Source organism: Cetorhinus maximus, chromosome 6 (genome assembly GCF_964194155.1).
Source record: "Cetorhinus maximus chromosome 6, sCetMax3.hap1.1, whole genome shotgun sequence".
NCBI lineage: Eukaryota > Metazoa > Chordata > Chondrichthyes > Lamniformes > Cetorhinidae > Cetorhinus > Cetorhinus maximus.
In genome coordinates this window covers 10497566-10515936 of record NC_135884.1, presented here as the reverse complement: position 1 = coordinate 10515936, position 18371 = coordinate 10497566, and the positions used below count along the sequence as shown (strand labels likewise).

Genomic DNA, 18371 nt, shown 5'->3' with positions numbered 1-18371 from the left:
GCAGGAGGTCCAGTGTATTTTTCTCAAATCTTCGTAGAAACCAATGGAATCTGTGTGGGGGGATGGGCGCGGTAGATATAGTCCATGTGTAATCTGTACAACATGTAATGAGGCCGTCATTGATGAGTTGGTAATAAGTTTATCGAGTAATGTTAACTACCAGGGTCAGAGATTAATGCAAAACACAAAGTGAAATTTACTGGGCTCGGCGAAGAATCTCATGCTGAGTTTTTTCTTTCTTTAGCCCTGGTGAAATATTGCTGATAAATGTCCAGTCACCTGTTTACAACATAAATCACAGCTTGTTTCCCTTTTAAGTCTGGTTCTAATTAAGCAGAACAAATATGACTAGACTTGGCCATTAGAAAACGTCCGAGCAGTGACATACAAACCAGGACTTTCTAAAAATTAAACGTTATCAACTGGGCATCCAACGGAATTTATCCAGATATACCCACCCACCGGAATACCCAGTTACATCACCTACTGGAATATACCCATTTCTCGAGCAGAGGTCCACATAGCCATACTCTTGGGCGGAGTCTATACCCCAATAAATCCAGTTTGCTCAATTTCCCCTCCAGCATACATAAAACGTTAACCACGGAAAAAAAAATCTCAAGATAAGAGAATCTCCCTCAGAATATCCCGGTCGAACTTTATATATCTGCCGTTAAAGTACAGAAGCGGTTATAAAGAATTGAATCTTGCTGCAGTAGAGTGGGATGTCTCGATTCCCTTATACAGTATCACCCACGCTTAGACAGATGACCACAGAGTCAGCCTTGCCAGATCAACCCCACAACTCGGACTGAAGATATCATATGCCTGGCACTGTTATGTACTGAGAACAATATACAGACCAATGGTTGAATAAGTTGGATAACACTGAACTCACGGTAACCAAGCCTTGCTCTATATTTTCACGCTTTCCACTCAAGTATTTGCTTAAATTCCTTTCCCCACCACCCCCCCCACACTGAACATCCAGTAATTCCAATGAGTTATTAAATAACATCTATAAATAGGCAGCGTTTAACATTACATTTCTATTTACTAAACCAACAAGGTCAAGACTGTGGCGCAGTAAACTCAAAAAAGAATATGGTATTCAAGAAAAATTGATTCGGGTCCGCGTCGGGCTTGAAGCTGAAGATGTAAAGAAAACAAAAAACTTTAGGGGGTCTTTGGTTTCATTTTTCGACATTGGTCACCCTCGCTCCAGAGATAACATTCACAGTCTCGGTTGAGAAGTGTCCATTTTGAAAAGTGACTTTGCTGCTCTGGGAACGCTTGGCCTGTTCGTTTGGCCTCTCGAGAGAGAGAGAGAGAGCTGGGTCCTTATTTACAATGCCAGCAGAGTCCAGTCAGCTCTATGTGTCGGTGATGTGCCTGGGCGTCCGGTTGCGCGGCTTGCTCTTTCCTCTCCTCCCACCCTCCGACATGAACTTCCACTTGTTCATCATCATCTTGCGTTTCTTGCGCTGTTTCTCGTTACACCACACCCTCTCGCAGTACTCCTCCACCCGGTGCAGGTTCGAGTAGCCGATCAGCTGCATGATGTCCTTGAACCAAGGCTTCTGGCTGTGCAGCCGACGGGGCTGCGTCACACAGGGCCGGTTGGTGTGCTCCTCATCATCGCGGTTGAAGATCTCGTCCAGCTGCTCGCTCTCAATCACCTCCAGCGCGATCTTGGTCACGGTCTGGGTGAAGCCGTGCTCCATCGTCTTGCAGTAGTAAGTCCCCTCGTCCATTCGGTAAATCTTCCTGAATAAGAGGCCGTGCTCGGTTTTGATGACCCTGTCGTCTGTTTTCACCTGCAAAGATTCAAACAGCTTTGCATTTGTGTGGCGCCTTTAATGCAACGAAACGGCCCGAGAGGCCTCGCAGGAGGCGCTATCAGGCCAAGTCTGACATCGAGCGACGTGAGGTGATATTAGGAACATTTGGTCAAAAGCTAAGTCAGGGAGGTGGGGGTTTAAGGAGCGGTTTAAAGGAGGAGAGAGAGGTTGGCGAGGTTAGGGAGGGAATTCCAGAGCTTAGGCCCTGTCAGAGGGCTGAACTTTGCAGGCCACTGGCAGGTGGGAAAACAGGTAGGTGGGCCTGTAAATTAAGGAGCTGGGGTATTGGTAGTGCGCCCACTGCCCCCGTTACAATTTTATGGGCAGCAGGGGGGGGTCATTAGGTGACGCAACCACCAGAGGCCCAACTGAGGCTTTTAAGTGGCTATAATACCCAATAAAGGGCCTCATTCCACCGCCACTTTGATTTAACAGGTAGCGGGAGAGGCCTGTGCCCAACGTGTAATCTGGCAGCCTTCACCCTCCAGGCGCTGGTCAGTGAAAGTCCGGGGGTGGCGGGGGGGGAGAATGCCAAACCTGCCCCAACGAAATCCCAGGCTTACCTGGATTCGGGGGCATCTATGGTCCCATTACCTCCCGGCCTCCTGCAATACCAGCACTTGCCACCGATGTTGGTGTGGCGCACAGCTGCTGGTCTCCAATTGGCTGGGCGTTCTATGAGACGGGGCCTTCCTTCTGGAGACAGGCGGAGGTCCTGCCTCATACCAATGAAAGGGCCACCGCCGGGAAGATAAAGCAGGGCGAGCCGGCCAAGTGGGAACAAGATCAGCCCTGAAATTTACACTGGGGCGTGGGAAGCCCACCCGAAGTGTAAATCTGGCCAGGGTGTGCATTCCAGGTCCTAACCGCTCATTGTGTAAAATGTTCTCCCTCATGTTGCCTCTGGTCCTTTTGCCAATTACCATAAATCTGTGCCCTCTCGTTTTTGACCCTGCCGCCATGTCTTTATTTACTCTATCTAAACTTTTCCCAATCTTAAACACTTCTATCAAATCTCCTCTTAGCCTTCTCTATCCTAAGAAGGAGACTTTTACCCCTCTCTATCAAGACTGGAATCAATCACAAGTCTTTGAGGTACAACGTCAGTAGCTTGGAGGCTATACCGCTGTACAAATTGACACATTCACTTTCAAATCCTAAAGACGTTGACCCAACACATTAAGAATCCACATGACAACATGGCTCAGAGGGATTTAAATGCAAATCTGTCAGCCGATAGTGTTGTATATTTTACAGTCTCAGGTCTATGCAGAGATGACACGTCTGAGATATGAAGCATACAATAAAGTGGCAATGAGGAGAAAAGTAAACAAAGTGGGAGAAAGAGCTGGAAGCTGAGTTAGAGACATGGAGTAGACATTTTAAAGCATTGTTGCAGTTATTGAAGGTATAGCCTTTCCTACTGTCTGTCTATTTGGGTCACGTGGTTGTTCTTGGAGATTCCGTCCAATGAGCCCTAAGTGCGGGTAATCCAGGGGGCGTGGCTTTCTAGTCGAGGACCTGATTCAAGCATGTAGCTTCTGAAAAGCTCTCTGCAATAAAGTTATCTGTTTCAAGTAGAAATCTGTCCGGTTCGTCAAGTCATTACAATTGTATAAAACTCTTGTCAATAAAGTTCCTACACACATAGGGCGGGATTTTCCAGTCCCGCCTGCAGTGGGCATCGTTGCGGGCAGGATGGGAAAATTTGGAGTGTGGCCAAAAGCCAATTGACTTTTGGTCGCCCTCCAAATTTTCCTGTCACGCCTCCGATGATGCCTGTTGATGGTGGGACAAGAAAATCCAGCCCATAGAAACTAATGTCATCTCTGCATAGATCTGAGATGGAAATTATACAACAGGTAGCCCATGGGATGACAGAATTAAATAGTTTTCACTCACCTCATCTTTCATGTCATCCACAGCTCGCTGTATGAACCACTTGACGGTGGCCTGAAGTGATTTTGGGATGCATTCAAGAAAGGTGCTGTTCTGTTCAGTCCCATAAACCACTCTCTCCTCCGCACTGTCAAACTCTTCCACTGTTAGAGTTTAAAAACACATTTCAAAAGCAAAAGTAGATTATTAGAGTTATGCTCTAATCAATGAGGATCAAATCCCAAAAATAATTGTGTGTTTGGTTCATCAGTACCTATCACAGAATCTTACAGCACAGAAGACCATTCGGCCCATCGTGCCTTTGTTGGCTCTTTTAGGGAGCTACATAATTCGTCCCACTCCCCTGCTCATTTTCCATCTAGCCTTGGCATTTTCTCCTTTTCAAGTATTTAACTGATTCCCTTTTGAAAGTTACTATTGAATCTGCTCCCATCATCCTATCAGGCCATGTATTCCAGCTAGTAACTACTAGCTGTATAAAAATAATTCTCATCTCCTGTCTAGTTCATTTGTCAATTAAGTATTTAATATATTGGCAAAACAGTTTGATTCCTTACACCTTATTGGTGTTCACAAATATCCTTTGTTAATACAGACATTTTCTATTCAGAGGAGAACTAGTTTGTTGGGTTTACATAATGCATCTTTGTCAAACACAGAACCAAGAAATGGGGTTAAAGAGTGTAGGTCAGTGCTGGCAGAACACAAATCAGACCTTACAAGTAATAGGAATAATGAGGGTAGACCATTGCAACAAACATTGTTCTTTTTCCCTATGTTCAGCTCCTCTAAAAGCCAGAAAAAAATCTTCTAGGGCGTGAGGGAGTGAGGGAGGAAGATCCCTGATCCTTTAGGGTCAGTGCTGCAGTCACTTGAACCTTCGGACACTGGTTGAGAGATTGGCAAGGCAACCGTTAGGCCTGCCCGAGAAACCACAGCCAATAAGCTAACTGACAAAGAGCAGAGGCTGCCCCACGATGGGCGTCAGTTTGCCAAGTTGACTCTGACCTCCAAACAAACTTACATCTGACACAAACTTGGCACAGCGCTGGGAGCGCCCGTGACGAGGACCAGAAAGGGTGTGGGTACTTTGAGGGAGGACCAATACCTCAGAGATAATATTTTCTGGAGTTTGTTTTAAAAAATCAAAATCAGATGCCAAAGTACACGTTTGAGATGATGATAAGGAGGGTGCTTCTGAGGGGAAAAAAAAACAAAAGGAGTGATTTTTGGTCTCAAATAGCTCAAGGATAAAAGTGGACACAACAGATGGGAGGGGAGCCTGGGCTGGGGGAGGGGGCGGGAAACAGGAAGGACCCAACATGAAAAAGATCGTATTCATCGACCTCTTTTTTTTTTGGGACAAATGCTTTTTATCCAGTTCCATTCTTTCTGTTCCGTGCGCCATGCCCTGATGGGAAGGGTGGGAAAATGATCTTTTGCCAGACCTTTAGCCGACGCCGCTCAGCATCCAACTGCCCCGCGGGTTACGATGTCCCTTCACAACCGTCCTTCTCCCTCTGTGAGGGAGCACCTGACAAAACAGTGCCGATCTGGAACTCGCCACGCCAGCAAGGGTCACAGGCCCAGCAGCTTTGATTGATATGAACCTTCTATGAAAAGGCACAACTTGCACAATAAACAGCAGGAACGAGAATGGGGGAAGAGAAAAATCTTCAGCGAGATATTAAAACGTCTCTTTTTAAAAAACTGGGAGGACGAGCCAACTATACAAGGGTCCTCGATCAGCCTCATGCAGGTCCCAGGATGGTTTTGTGTGGGAAGTGGAGATTGTCACGCTGTTGAAGCAGGTGTGTTCTCCAGACACTAGATTTGAGGTCAAGCGTGGGGAGCGGCGCGGTGCTCAATACCAGGCTTTTTAAAAAAGCTGGGTATCAAACTGCTACATCTGATCCGGCAGCGCTCGATCCTAACGTTGAGCGCTTGAAACGTGAAAAGGTTCCGTTTCCTGACCCAAAAATCCTGCACGCAAGAGAAAGAAATAACTAGGAAGCCGACAGAATCGTTTTTGAACTTAACGGGACAAACCCTGCTCGGGAAAGAAAGAACGGTAGACACGGCGGACGAGGAGCTGCAAGTCTCCAGAGCCTGCCAGTCGGTTTACACCACCCCACTATTCGTGCCGCACAGACAATCATCCAGCCGTCAGCCTCCCTGCTAAATTTTAAGGGCGGACTGGGTGTCCGCAGCGGTTGATCCCTAAACCGGCCACGGAAGTAAGCGTCGCCTTGATGTGTATAGAGGAGACCAGGAGATACAACCAGAAGGTAGGATGGGAAGGAAAAGTGATGGATGCTCCTTACCGATCAAACTCTGATCCAGGCACTGGTGAATGGGGTTACCGTTCCAAATATCTTGCCTTCGGAAACGTCTAGACAAAGAGAGAGGAGGCTGAAGTGAATCTGAGGCCCTCTATTACAACCTTACCGAAAAGTATAGGCCTCTCCGTGTCAGAGCTGGACCTTTTTTTTGGTGACGGCTGTGGTCGCATTTTCTCATTCTCCGTATTCTGGTGCCGCTATTGGCGGAATAAGCGAATTGCCCTTGGGTTAAGCCAGTGTAGTCCCCCTCCCCCCACGACGATTCAGTAGGTGAATACACCTTGTGTCGTGCTCCTCAAATCACCTGGGTCAGGATCTATCGCTGTCGGTGTGGGCGGGCGTCCAGCCTGGAATCGCGCCAGGAGGTGTCAGGCGCCCGTCCCCAACGCCATGGCGCTCGCCCGCAACATTATGGTCGGCGCGCGCGCACGGGAGTCGGATGCGTGCCCACCGACAATTAAGCAGGTAATTAAGACCCTTAAGGAGCCAATTGTCAGCGATTTTACACGGCCAGTCCGCTTATACGGTCAGCGGACGGCCAGGCGGCCAGACTACAAACCACATCCAGGGGTGGGATGAAATGCCCGGGGGCTAAATAAAATAAAAGACATTTGAGGGATGATCTGCTAAGTATTCTGCTGCCAGGTGCTTGTATTTACAGTATTGTCACAGTTTGCAGCAGTTTATTGAGCTCATTTCATTTTCAAATTACTGCAGCTCCCTGAGGCAGCTCCACAGCATTCGCCAGCTTTCAGGGGAGCGCCAGCCCACATTCTACCTTCTCGCGGCACCTGCCCTCTTCTTCCCCCTGTCCCCCGCTCCACCCCCCACCCCCCACCCCCCCTGGCAGCGCTGAGCCTTTCTCAGTGCACGTTTCATGCCGGCAGGCCATTAATCGGCCACTCAGCGTGAAATTGCGTTCGGGGGGCCGATGGCGGGCAGAAGAGTATTTCGCGCCCGCCTGACAAACGTGAGATCCAGGCCATCGGCTAGAAAGGGCACAGGTGACCATATTGGCTCGCGGGTGAGAGGGCCACCTGCCACCTTGCCAGTAGCCAGCACATGGGGCCCAGCCAATTGGAATGGGCAAGCCTTGTTCACCTGCCAACCGAATGAGCTTGGATGTCAGATAGCCTGAAGCGTGGGGATAGGGGGTGCGGGGGGGGAGAGTGGTGGTGACTCTCAGACGGTTAGACATTCTGGGGAAGGAGGGAGTATGTACTTCCCCCCTTGGGGTCACGAGGAACACTCCTGCTGCTCTGGACCTCAAAAAGTGCCCAGTGCCCAGGTGGGGAAAGAGAGAAGGAAATGTAAGGCCATAAAGGTGTAGGAGAAGTAGGCCACTCGGCCCATCGAGTCTGTTCCGCCATTCAGTGAGATCATGGCTGATCTGATAATCCTCAATTCCACTTTCCTGCCTTTTCCCCATAGCCCTCGATTCCCTTCCTGATTAAAATGCTGAGGGCATTGTGTACTCTACCTGCAGACATGTCATTCAGTACTCACGATCAAATGTCACAGGCTCATTGATCTATAATCGTCTAAACATGTACATGCTGGTAAAGTACTCAAAGAATGAACAGAACTGTACACACACTCACACACACACACAAAATATGAGCTAGCATTTCACTTGCAAAAATACACACACCACACACACACGGTCAAGTCCCAAGTATACATAAACTCACCAGCAACATACAAACGCAATGAGTGTGCACACCACACACTCCTCACTACCTTGCACACCAGCATATTAAAAATCTTAACCATATGTGAACACAGACACAGATTTGTTTACCAGCTTCACCCGTCAATGGGCTAACATACGCCAACCTACCCCACCTGTCAAATACATATCTGTTATCTAGTGAAAGGACTTTAGCTGAGGCTGTGCTGCTGTCACAGTACCTTTTAGCGGCAGGCTGGTATCTGGTACAGGAGCTTCCATCCCAAGCGCAGTACGGGTCCCTGGCGAGGCAACACTCGGCACAGGCACTGCCATAGGTCTCGCACTGATGGAGCTTCACCTGGGCTACCCCCACTCTCGAGCCAACATACAGCTGTTGCTGCAAAGGGAGCAGAGTGCACAAGAGGAACGTTAAGCTGAGAATAACACAAGAGTTTCACACCAAGTGAAGGAAAGCTGGGTCAGAGAATGGAGATTCTTACCCGTTTCACTGAGATCTCCATCGATGTGATGGGATTCGGAATCTGGCAAAGTGAAAATAGAAACCGTTATTGGACAATACCCCCTGACTTTTTCTACCTGCTTGTCTCTCTTTCCTGGGGAATATTTCTGACTTGGGCTGATGACAGTCTTGGTTCAGTGGGTAACACTCTTGCCTCTAAGTCAGAAGGCCGTGGGTTCAAATCCCACTCCGGGTTTGGATCACAGAATCCAGGCTGACACTCCACTGCGGTGCTGAGGGAGTGCTGCACTCCCAGAGGTGTTGTCCCTCAGAGGAGACGATAAACTGAGACCCCCACCTGCCCTGAAACACGTAACACGTTTCCCACCCCTCCGCTCACTTGGTACAATTCATCCATCTCCCTCATTCTCACCTGGTACACTCTCACTCACTGCCCTACCGCTCCATTTCAGTCCCTCCTCACCTTCAAATCCTCTCCCACCTCTGAACTGCACTATCGCCTCTGAACCACCCCCTCTCACCTCTACTCTCTTAGCCCTCTCCCAACTCCAGTTTACACCAAAAATGATGCTGGTGCCATTTTGAAGTCCTAAGCAGACAAACTTCAGCATTGCTGAGGGCTTGTGGCCTTTGGTGGTTGGATACTATCAAGGAGATGTTGAAGGAGCCCAGCTCTGGGGTGAATTAGGGTTTTGGCATCATAGTAAATGATGTATGTGCGGAGCTGAGAGATGCTTCGGAGTGAAAGGAAGTGGCCTTGGTGTCATTATGGATGTGACAGTGGAAGCTGAGCTCAGAGCTGGAGTATTGTGTCTTATCCGGGCGTTGGTGTCAGTCAGCGAGTCGGACAGAGTGCCAAAAGCTGTTGGGGTTGGGGACAGGCAGGGGAGTCTACGCTTCGAGATGGTGCCACCAAAGGGCAGCGTGTGAATGGTGCAGAGAAATGAAACAAGAATGGAAGAGCTGTGGTGGCTGTGTGGAGGAGAAGCCAGTTGTGATGAATTGTCAATAATCTGGAAGGTAAAAATAGAACCAGGACAGAGCAATGCCAGGGAGATGGAGTATAGAGGACAAGCATTTGAGGAGGATCGAGTGAACGGCAGTGCCCAAGGAGGCGGAGAAGCTGAGGAAGAGGAGGGGGAGAGCTGTCCATTGTGTAGCTGACTTCTAGATCGGGGGATGGAAGCAAAAACCCAGGAGCCATGGCAAAAACAGCTGAAGGCTTTGAGGAGAGACTGACAGAACCTCCCTGGCTCAATGGCCTCCTTGTGTGCGGCTCTCATGATCTTGAAGTGATTGCTTCCATGATACCGTAAGGACAGGAGGACACCCTAAGGGGAAAGGGTGGGGGAGTGGGACTACCTGAATTGTTCTTGCAGACAGCTGGCATGGACATGATGGGCTGAATGGCCTCCTTCTGTGCTGTAACCATTCTATGATTCTAAAAGTGCCTCAGAACCAACTCACATCATTAATGGAGGGATCCATTGAGAATGAGTTTTGTAACAAGAAGGGACGGTATCTTAAACCTTTAACAGTTCCAGTTATTAGGAGATGATCTATTCTTGTCAGGTTAAGGCTTGATGGTACAACAGGACACAATGAATACCTTAAACACCTGGAGCTCTTCCAGAATGACTTCCTCACTCTGCACTGCATTCCCCTTCCGCAGAGCGATCGTCTTCAGGACCACCCCAGTGTCTGCAGAGGAAGAAAATACCAGCCACTCTTAAACTTCATCTTCAGCAAATTTTATTGAGAGGAAACAAAGGAATTAAGAAAAAATATTCAACATTTTCACTCATCTTCCCCCTCTTCCTCTGTTTGTTGATATCTTGAGGCCTTCCCCTCGCCATGAATCCAATTCTTCTCTCCCTAACTTTCATCTGTCTCAGTGAATGGGTAAGATCCCATACTGCGATTTCACAGAGGAGTAGGGGAGTTATCTCTGTTGTCTTGGCCAATATTTATCCCTCAATCAACATCACAGGTGAGGTGAGAGTGACTGCCCTTGACACCTAGGCCGCATCTGACAGAGTGTGGCATCAAGGAGCCCGAGCAAAACTGGAGTCAATGGGAATCAGGGGGAAAACACTCCACTGGTTGGAGTCATACCTAGCACAAAGGACGATGGTTGTGGTTGTTGGAGGTCAGTCATCTCAGTTCCAGGACATCACTGCAGGTGTTCCTCAGGGTAGTGTCCTCGGCCCAAACATCTTCAGCCGCTTCATCAATGACCTTCCTTCCATCATAAGGTCAGAAGTGGGGATGTTCACTGATGATTGCACAATGTTTAGCACCATTTGCGACTCCTCAAATACTGAAGCAGTCCATGTCCAAATGCAGCAAGACCTGGACAATATCCAGGCTTGGGCTGACAAGTGGCAAGTAACATTCGCACCACACAAGTGCCAGACAATGACCATCTCCAACAAAAGAGAATCTAGCCATCGCCCCTTGATGTTCAATGGCATTACCATCACTGAATCCCCCACTATCAACATCTTGGGGGTTACCATTGATCAGAAACTGAACTGGACTAGCCATATAAATACTGTGGCTATAAGAGCAGATCAGAGGCTAGGAATCCTGCGATGAGTAACTCACCTCCTGAATACCCAAAGCCTGTCCACCATCTACAAGGCACAAGTTAGGAATGTGATGGAATACTCCCCACTTGCCTGGATGAGTGCAGCTCCCACAACACTCAAGAAGTTTGACACCATCCAGGACAAAGCAGCCTGCTTGATTGGCATTACATCCACAAACATTCACTCCCTCCACCACCGATGCACAGTAGCAGCAGTGTGTACCATCTACAAGATGCATTGCAGGAACTCACCAAGGCTCCTTAGACAGCACCTTCCAAACTCACAACCACTACCATATAGGACAAGGGAAGCAGGCAGATGGGAACACCACCATGTGGAAGTTCCCCTCCAGGTCAAACACCATCCTGACATTTTTTCTTATTCATTCATGGGATGTGGGCTTCACTGGCTGGGCCAGCATTTATTGCCCATCCCCAGTTGCCCTTGAGAAGGTGGTGGTGAGCCACCTTTTTGAATTGCTGTGGTCCATGTGGTGTAGGTACACCCACAGTGCTGTTAGGGAGGGAGTTCCAGGATTTTGACCCAGCGACAATGAAGGAACGGCGATATATTTCCAAGTCAGGACGGTGAGTGACTTGGAAGGGAACTTCCAGGTGGTGGTGTTCCCATCTATCTGCTGTCCTTGTCCTTCTAGATGGTAGTGGCCATGGGTTTGGAAGGTGCTGTCGAAGGAGCCTTGGCGAATTCCTGCAGTGCATCTTGTAGATGGTACACACTGCTGCTACTGTGCATCGGTGGTGGAGGGAGTGAATGTTTGTGGATGTGGTGCCAATCAAGCGGGCTGCTTTGTCCTGGACGGTGTCCAGCTTCTTGAGTGTTGTGGGAGCTGCACTCAGTCAGGCAAGTGGGGAATATTCCATCATACTTCGGACTTGTGCCTTGTAGATGGTGGACAGGTTTTGGGGAGTCAGGAGGTGAGTTACTCGTCGCACGATTCCTAGCCTTGGAAATATATCGCTGTCCCTTTACAGTCACTGGGTCAGAATCCTGGAACTCCCTCCCTAACAGCACTGTGGGTTTACCTACACCACATGGACTGCAGCGGTTCAAGAAGGCAGCTCACCATCGCCTTTTCAAGGGGAACAAGTGATGGACAACAAATGCTGGCCCAGCCAGTGAAGCCCACATCCCATGAATGAATACATTAAAAAAAATCTTAGATCACAAATTGACTCCTCATTATCACATTGCTGTCTCTGGGGTCCTGCTGTGCACAAACTGGCTGCCATGTTTCCTGCATTATTAGAGAGATCACTACTTCATTGGCTGTAAAACACATTGGGATGTCCTGAGGTTGGGAAAGGTGCTATATAAATGAAATTCCTTCTCTCTTCCCACAGGCGCAACTTACTCCCTCTTCCAGACCCCCAGTACCTGCAGGGTACTGGTTAGATGGTAGTGATGTCAAAAGCCTCATCATCGTATTGTGGACTGGCTATTCCATGATGTACAGGCACACCAAACAGGAAGAGCTCCTAACTTGCACTCAGCCTAGAGATGAAGAGGGTGTTCGATCCATCATACCTCAGTTCCTCAGGAAGAACTCACCATGCTCAACTGAACTAGGCCTCAGTGCTATTAAGTTACAGGAGATGGTGGCATAGTGTTAATGCCATTGGACTAGTAATCCAGAGGCCCAGAATAATGTTCTGGGGACATGGGTTCAAATCCCACCCTGGCACCTTGTGGAATTTACATTCAATTAATGAAATCTGGAATGGAAAGTTAGTCACTGAAATGGTGACCATGAAACTATCTATGATTATTGTAAAAACCCATCTGGTTCAGTAATGCCCCTTTAGGGAAGGAAATCTCCCACCCTTACCAGACTGACCTACATGTGTCTGCAGATCCACAGCAATATGAATGAATCTTAATTGCCCTCTGAAATGGCCTGGTCAGCTACTGAGTTCAAGGGAAATTAGGGATGGGCAATAAATGTTTGCCTTTCCAGCGATACCCACATCCCATGAACGATTGGAAGCCAGTGTCCAGTGGCGGACCACAAGGATCTGTGCTGGGCCCCCTATTCTTCATCATTTATATAAACGACATAGATGACTATGTGGGGGGTAGGATTAGTAAGTTTGCGGATGACACAAAGATTGGCCGGGTGGTTAACAGTGAGGTTGAGTGTCTTGGGCTACAGGAAGATATAGATGGGATGGTCAAATGGGCAGATAAGTGGCAGATGGAATTTAACCCTGAAAAGTGTGAGGTGATACACTTTGGAAGGAGTAATTTGACAAGGAAGTATTCAATGAACGGCATGACACTAGGAAGTTCTGAGGAACAAAGGGACCTTGGCGTGTGTGTCCATAGATCCCTGAAGGCGGAGGGGCATGTTAGTGGGGTGGTGAAAAAGGCATATAGGACACTTGCCTTTATCAATCAGGGCATAGATTACAAAAGTAGGGAGATCATGTTGGAGTTGTATAGAACCTTGGTGAGGCCACAGCTGGAGTACTGTGTGCAGTTCTGGTCGCCACATTATAGGAAGGATGTGATTGCACTGGAGGGGGTGCAGAGGAGATTCACCAGGACGTTGCCTGGGATGAAACATTTAAGTTAAGTTATAGAGAGGTTGGATAGACTTGGGTTGTTTTTGTTGGAGCAGAAAAGAATGAGGGGGCGACCTGATTGAGGTGTAGAAGATTATGAGGGACATGGACAGGGTGGATAGGGAGCAGCTGTTCCCCTTAGTTGAAGGGTCAGTCACGAGGGGACATAAGTTCAAGGTGAGGGGCAGGAGGTTTAGGGGGGATGTGAGGAAAAGCTTTTTTACCCAGAGGGTGGTGACGGTCTGGAATGCGCTACCTGGGAGGGTGGTGGAGGCGGGTTGCCTCACATCCTTTAAAAAGTACCTGGATGGGCACTTGGCACGTCATAACATTCAAGGCTATGGGCCAAGTGCTGATCAATGGGATTAGGTAGGTAGGTCAGGTGTTTCTCACGTGTCGGTGCAGACTCGATGGGCCGAAGGGACTCTTCTGCATGGTATGACTCTGTGACTCTGAGAGAATATAAAACACCCCGGACCAATCTTGTTCATCTCCCTTTGGCTGCAGGGTAGGTGCTAAGAAAACAATCGCCTCATTCAATACAGGTACTCTCAGTCGCTGAGTCACAAGATGGAGCAAAGTAAATAATTTATTGAAAAGCCGAGGAAACAAATAAATCCGGAATAGTGACTGTTTTGGATACTCCCTGGATAGTTTGTTGAGTTGACAGCTGTGGTCTCTTGTGCGCTGACCTCACACAATCACATCACAAGGCTTTGGTTTGTTAATTTTGACATTTACAGGGCTAAGAAAAGGCATTCCTCCACCCAGTTAACAAAGAATACTCAGTGAAGGAGCAACCCAGAGGACTGGGCTGCTTTATGTAAGAATGTCAGTGGGAGGAGCCACCAGTCTCTGTTTAGACTAATCACACCGGGGGTCCCTGGGAAGAATACACGGCACAGCTTAAACATTCAAGGGCTTTGGGGTATCTGGTTATTGGGGGGGCGGTCCTCTACATAGAAAATCCAAGTGCCCCTGTGATCTGTCAATATTTCACGCTTGGTGGCGAGGGCCGGCAGCAGCTTGACCTCGGCGAATTAGCTCCCCGAATGTCAAAGTTTAAATGAAAAATGAGTCTCCTGCACGAGGTTAGTGGAGTCGCATTGTTCATTGATGGAGACAGGAGAGCTGCCAGCCTGTCCTCTTATCGATCAACAAACTGTGCAGCTTCCCCAGGAAGATGGCTCAAAGGCTCAGGTTGAAAATAATGAGACAGGAAATTAAGCCTTATTGAAATAAGTATGGATTTAGTATCCCTTGTACTGGTTGGAACAGCGAAGGCCCATATTCCCTTGAACACAAAAGATTTGCATTGACAAAACACATTACTCAGAAGCATCTGAAAGTTCTTCGCCCTAGTTATGATTTTGGAAAGCACCGAGAGCCGTACAATTGCAGCTACCTATGTGCACAGCAAGATTCCACAAACAGCAAAGAGACCAGTTAATTTTTTTTGGTGGTGTTATTTATTGAGGGAGGAGCGTTAGACTGGGAGAACTCAAAAAGTGTTCAAAATGTTTCCTGGGATCTTTCACTTCCACCTGAAAAGGCCGATGAGGCTGCAGTTTAGTGTCTCATCTGAAGGCCGGCATTCCTGACAGGGGCAGCACTCCCTATTTTGTCTGGACCAGCAGCCTCTTTTACATGCTCAAGTCCTAGAGTGAGGTTTGAATACATAACATTCAGACCTAGAAGCTCCCACTGAGCCACAGCTGGCACTTTAAAGGAATGAACTATTGCCATAGCACATGTGCCAAATGACCAGATTCACCAATACTCAAGAATGCACACCACCAGACCAGGAAACTCACTCGTGTACACACGCACACACACACACCCATGCACATGTACAGTTTCTCTCTATTTGGCAGTTCCTTTGGATTGAGAATGACTTGTTCCCACTCTGGTTCGATGGGTTCTGAGATGGCTGATAAGTCCAATGCGCAATCTGCAGATTCTGTCACACGCAGGACAAGTGGTACTTGAAAGTTGAGTGGATGGGTTGTTTGGAGGTTTGTGGCGCTCCCTCTTCACCTCTGCATGTTCCCGACAAAGTCTTTATGTGTTTGGTGCCTTCCTGAACGCGCCTTCTCCATTTTGGTTGGCCACATGCCAGAGTCTCCCATGAGTCGGCAGGTATGTTTGGTAACACACATGCAAAAAACACAAAACATACATATACACACACACACACCTCTGTCCACACATAGCCCGTGCACCCATAGCCCTCATATGTAAAGTCCGTGTATGCAAAGCCCCCCACATGCAATGCACACAAAGCATTCATCAAATAGCCTCACATACAGACAAAACATGTGCCTGTAGCACTCACTGAACAGCACAGACTGGAGAACTTCCACAGGCACGGTCCTCACATATACAACCTCAGGCTGTGGTTAGATAGAGAACTCGCTGCCACAAGGAATAGTTGAGGCGAATAGCATAGATTCATTTAAGGGGAAGATAGAAAAGCACATGAAGGAGAAAAGAATTGAAGGATAAAATGATAAAGTGAGATGAAGATGAATGGGAAGAAGCACATGTGGAGTATAAACACTGGCATTGACCTGTCGGACCAAGTGACACAGTGCTGTAAACGCTATGTAATTCTAAATACTGTGCAGTCATCGCAGTGCGTGTGGTCTAGAAAGCCTTGATCTAACCGGCGTGCAGCATACCTGTCCCAATGAACATGACATCATACTGCCCATCTTCTGCCTCTACCCGGTCCACCACGATCTGCGTCATCTTGTATTGGACATTGGTTTTAATGAGCACTGGGTGCTGATTTATAGGATACACTGACTGGAACATCAGAGGATGGCTGCGAGCAAAATGGAGGACATCATCTGGGTAGTCCTTGGTGCTAGTGTATTGCCGACTGGGCTGGGTGGTGATCTTGCTGGGACACTGCAGACAAGAAAGAGCAAGAAGAAAAGGAATCGATGTAGCAATAAATGGAAGATCGGTGATGGGATAGTCAGTAAATCTGCTAATAATGACATGTACTTCTTCAAATTGAGGTCCATTTGTTCTTCAGAAAAGAGAGGTGAATGTCTGGGAATGTAAGTTATGTGGGACAGGCATTAACAGAGAATCCAAAAGTAACTGTAGATATGATTCCTGGGCTGGGGAAGAAGGGTTAACTTGTCAAATACTAGCAGAGGTAGAGTTGAATCATAGTGACAGGGGCTTAGGTACACATTGGCATCATTGGCAAGGCCGGAATTTACTGCCCACCCCTAGTTACCCTTGAGGAGGTGGTTGTGGGCCATCTTCTTAAACTGTTGCATTGTAGCGGTTTGATATAACTGAGTGGCTTGCTCGGCCATTTCAGAGGGCAGTCAGGAGTCAACCACATTGCTGTGGGTCTGGAGTCACAATAGACCAGGCCTGGTAAGGATGGCAGATTTCCTTCCTTAAACACCAATGAATCAGTTGGGTTTTTACAAAAATCCAATGTTTTCATTGTCACTTCTACTGGTACAAGCTTTTTATTTCTGGTCTTTTTTAAAACTTGAATTCAAATTCACAATCTGCCATGGTTGGATTTGAACTCTCGTACCCTAGGCTATGTGTCCAGATTGTGGGAATATTTGCAGTCAGGAAGGGGATGGAGGCTATGATGGATGATCAGAAGCAAAGCCCTCAATCTGCATCGTGGTCTTTTCTTGTTTCATATGTATTACGCACCCGGTCCCAGATTTTCTGCTTGCCTGTACTGTTACCAGTCTCCTGTTGAGACTGTGCACGTGGCCACAGTACATGTTGAGTACATGTATTTAAAAGAAGTGGCATAGCTCATTGACACAGGCAAGTTGCGTTGAGGTAACTGGGCATCAAAACTGGGCTATTCCTGTGCACCTCCCGGCAAGCAACAGATGAACACTGCCAAATGCCAGGAATATGGGCACCAGCCCACCGTCTAGGTCAAAGATTAGCATGAGCAAGTCACCGGCCTACCCACTTGGTCGAAGAATGGCAAGAGCATGTCAGCAGCCTAGTAAAGGCATGTGCAGAGATAAAAAGGTGAATAATAAAATAAAATACATTTAATAAGAAAAAAACAGAAGCTTGCATTGGAATACAGGAATTAAGGATTCATTTTTTAGTTTCTCTCTGCAGTACCCTTATTAATCAGACTACGTGGAGATACCAGTACAGCATTCAATGATTCTCCCATGCCAGGGTACTCACAGATCCAGGTCTTGGGTAAGGTACTTTGCCCTCATAAGCTGTCCACTGATAGTCAGGCCCTTCCTTGTGAGCGTAAGGTCCATTGAAAATCTCTCGTATCTCCGCCATGCGATAGACACAAACAGCATAGCCTTGGAATACATTACTGAAATAATATTCACAATAATATAAAAAAAGTCAGGTATCAAAATAAGATCATTTGCTTTACAAATCATTTTTCGTCTCAATTTCAAATGAGAACCATTTTTATATGGTGTCTCCATGCTCTGCTGCATCGACTATCCATGGCCTACACCTCATTGCCTTTTAGCCCCAGTTCCATCATTAGCCCATATAGCAGCCCGGCGATTATGATGTTGGGTTAAGGCCGTGAGTTCACATTCATAAATCCAGCAATTTGTAGTCTTGTACTCGACAAAATGACCCATGGAAGCTGCCCGTTGTTAATAACTCAACTGGGACACTAATATCCTTCTGCCATACCAGTAGAGTCTGGGCTCTGTGTGACTCCAGTCCCGCCACTAGGGGGCAGGATTTTACCTCCTGCGGGTGGGCGGGCGCGCGCCCGACCCGATTGGGCGTAAAATAGCGATGACGTTGGGCAAGCGTACTGACATCATCACGCACCGGCGTGATATTTCGGTTGGCGTGCGTGCGCGAGAGCGGGCAGCGCGCCCACCGACATGTAAGAGGCCTAGTAAGGCCATTCAAGTTTCAATTAACTGCCATTTTCGCTGCCCGTCCAACTTGACGGTTGGCGGGC

General features: G+C 47.8%; 1 protein-coding gene across 1 annotated transcript in view; it reads right to left on the bottom strand.

Annotated features, from left to right (window-relative positions):
• Positions 1 to 6: 6 nt before the first annotated feature.
• Positions 7 to 18371, bottom strand: part of LOC144681516 (semaphorin-3G-like) — a 152282-nt gene continuing 133917 nt past the window's right edge. Inside the window, 9 exon segments of the mRNA XM_078543158.1 lie at positions 7 to 1469; positions 1472 to 1817; positions 3744 to 3883; positions 6065 to 6132; positions 7994 to 8151; positions 8255 to 8296; positions 9845 to 9936; positions 16090 to 16321; positions 17609 to 17753. Of these exon segments, the coding sequence (XP_078399284.1) occupies positions 1342 to 1469; positions 1472 to 1817; positions 3744 to 3883; positions 6065 to 6132; positions 7994 to 8151; positions 8255 to 8296; positions 9845 to 9936; positions 16090 to 16321; positions 17609 to 17753 (1351 nt within the window). The 3' untranslated portion in view covers positions 7 to 1341.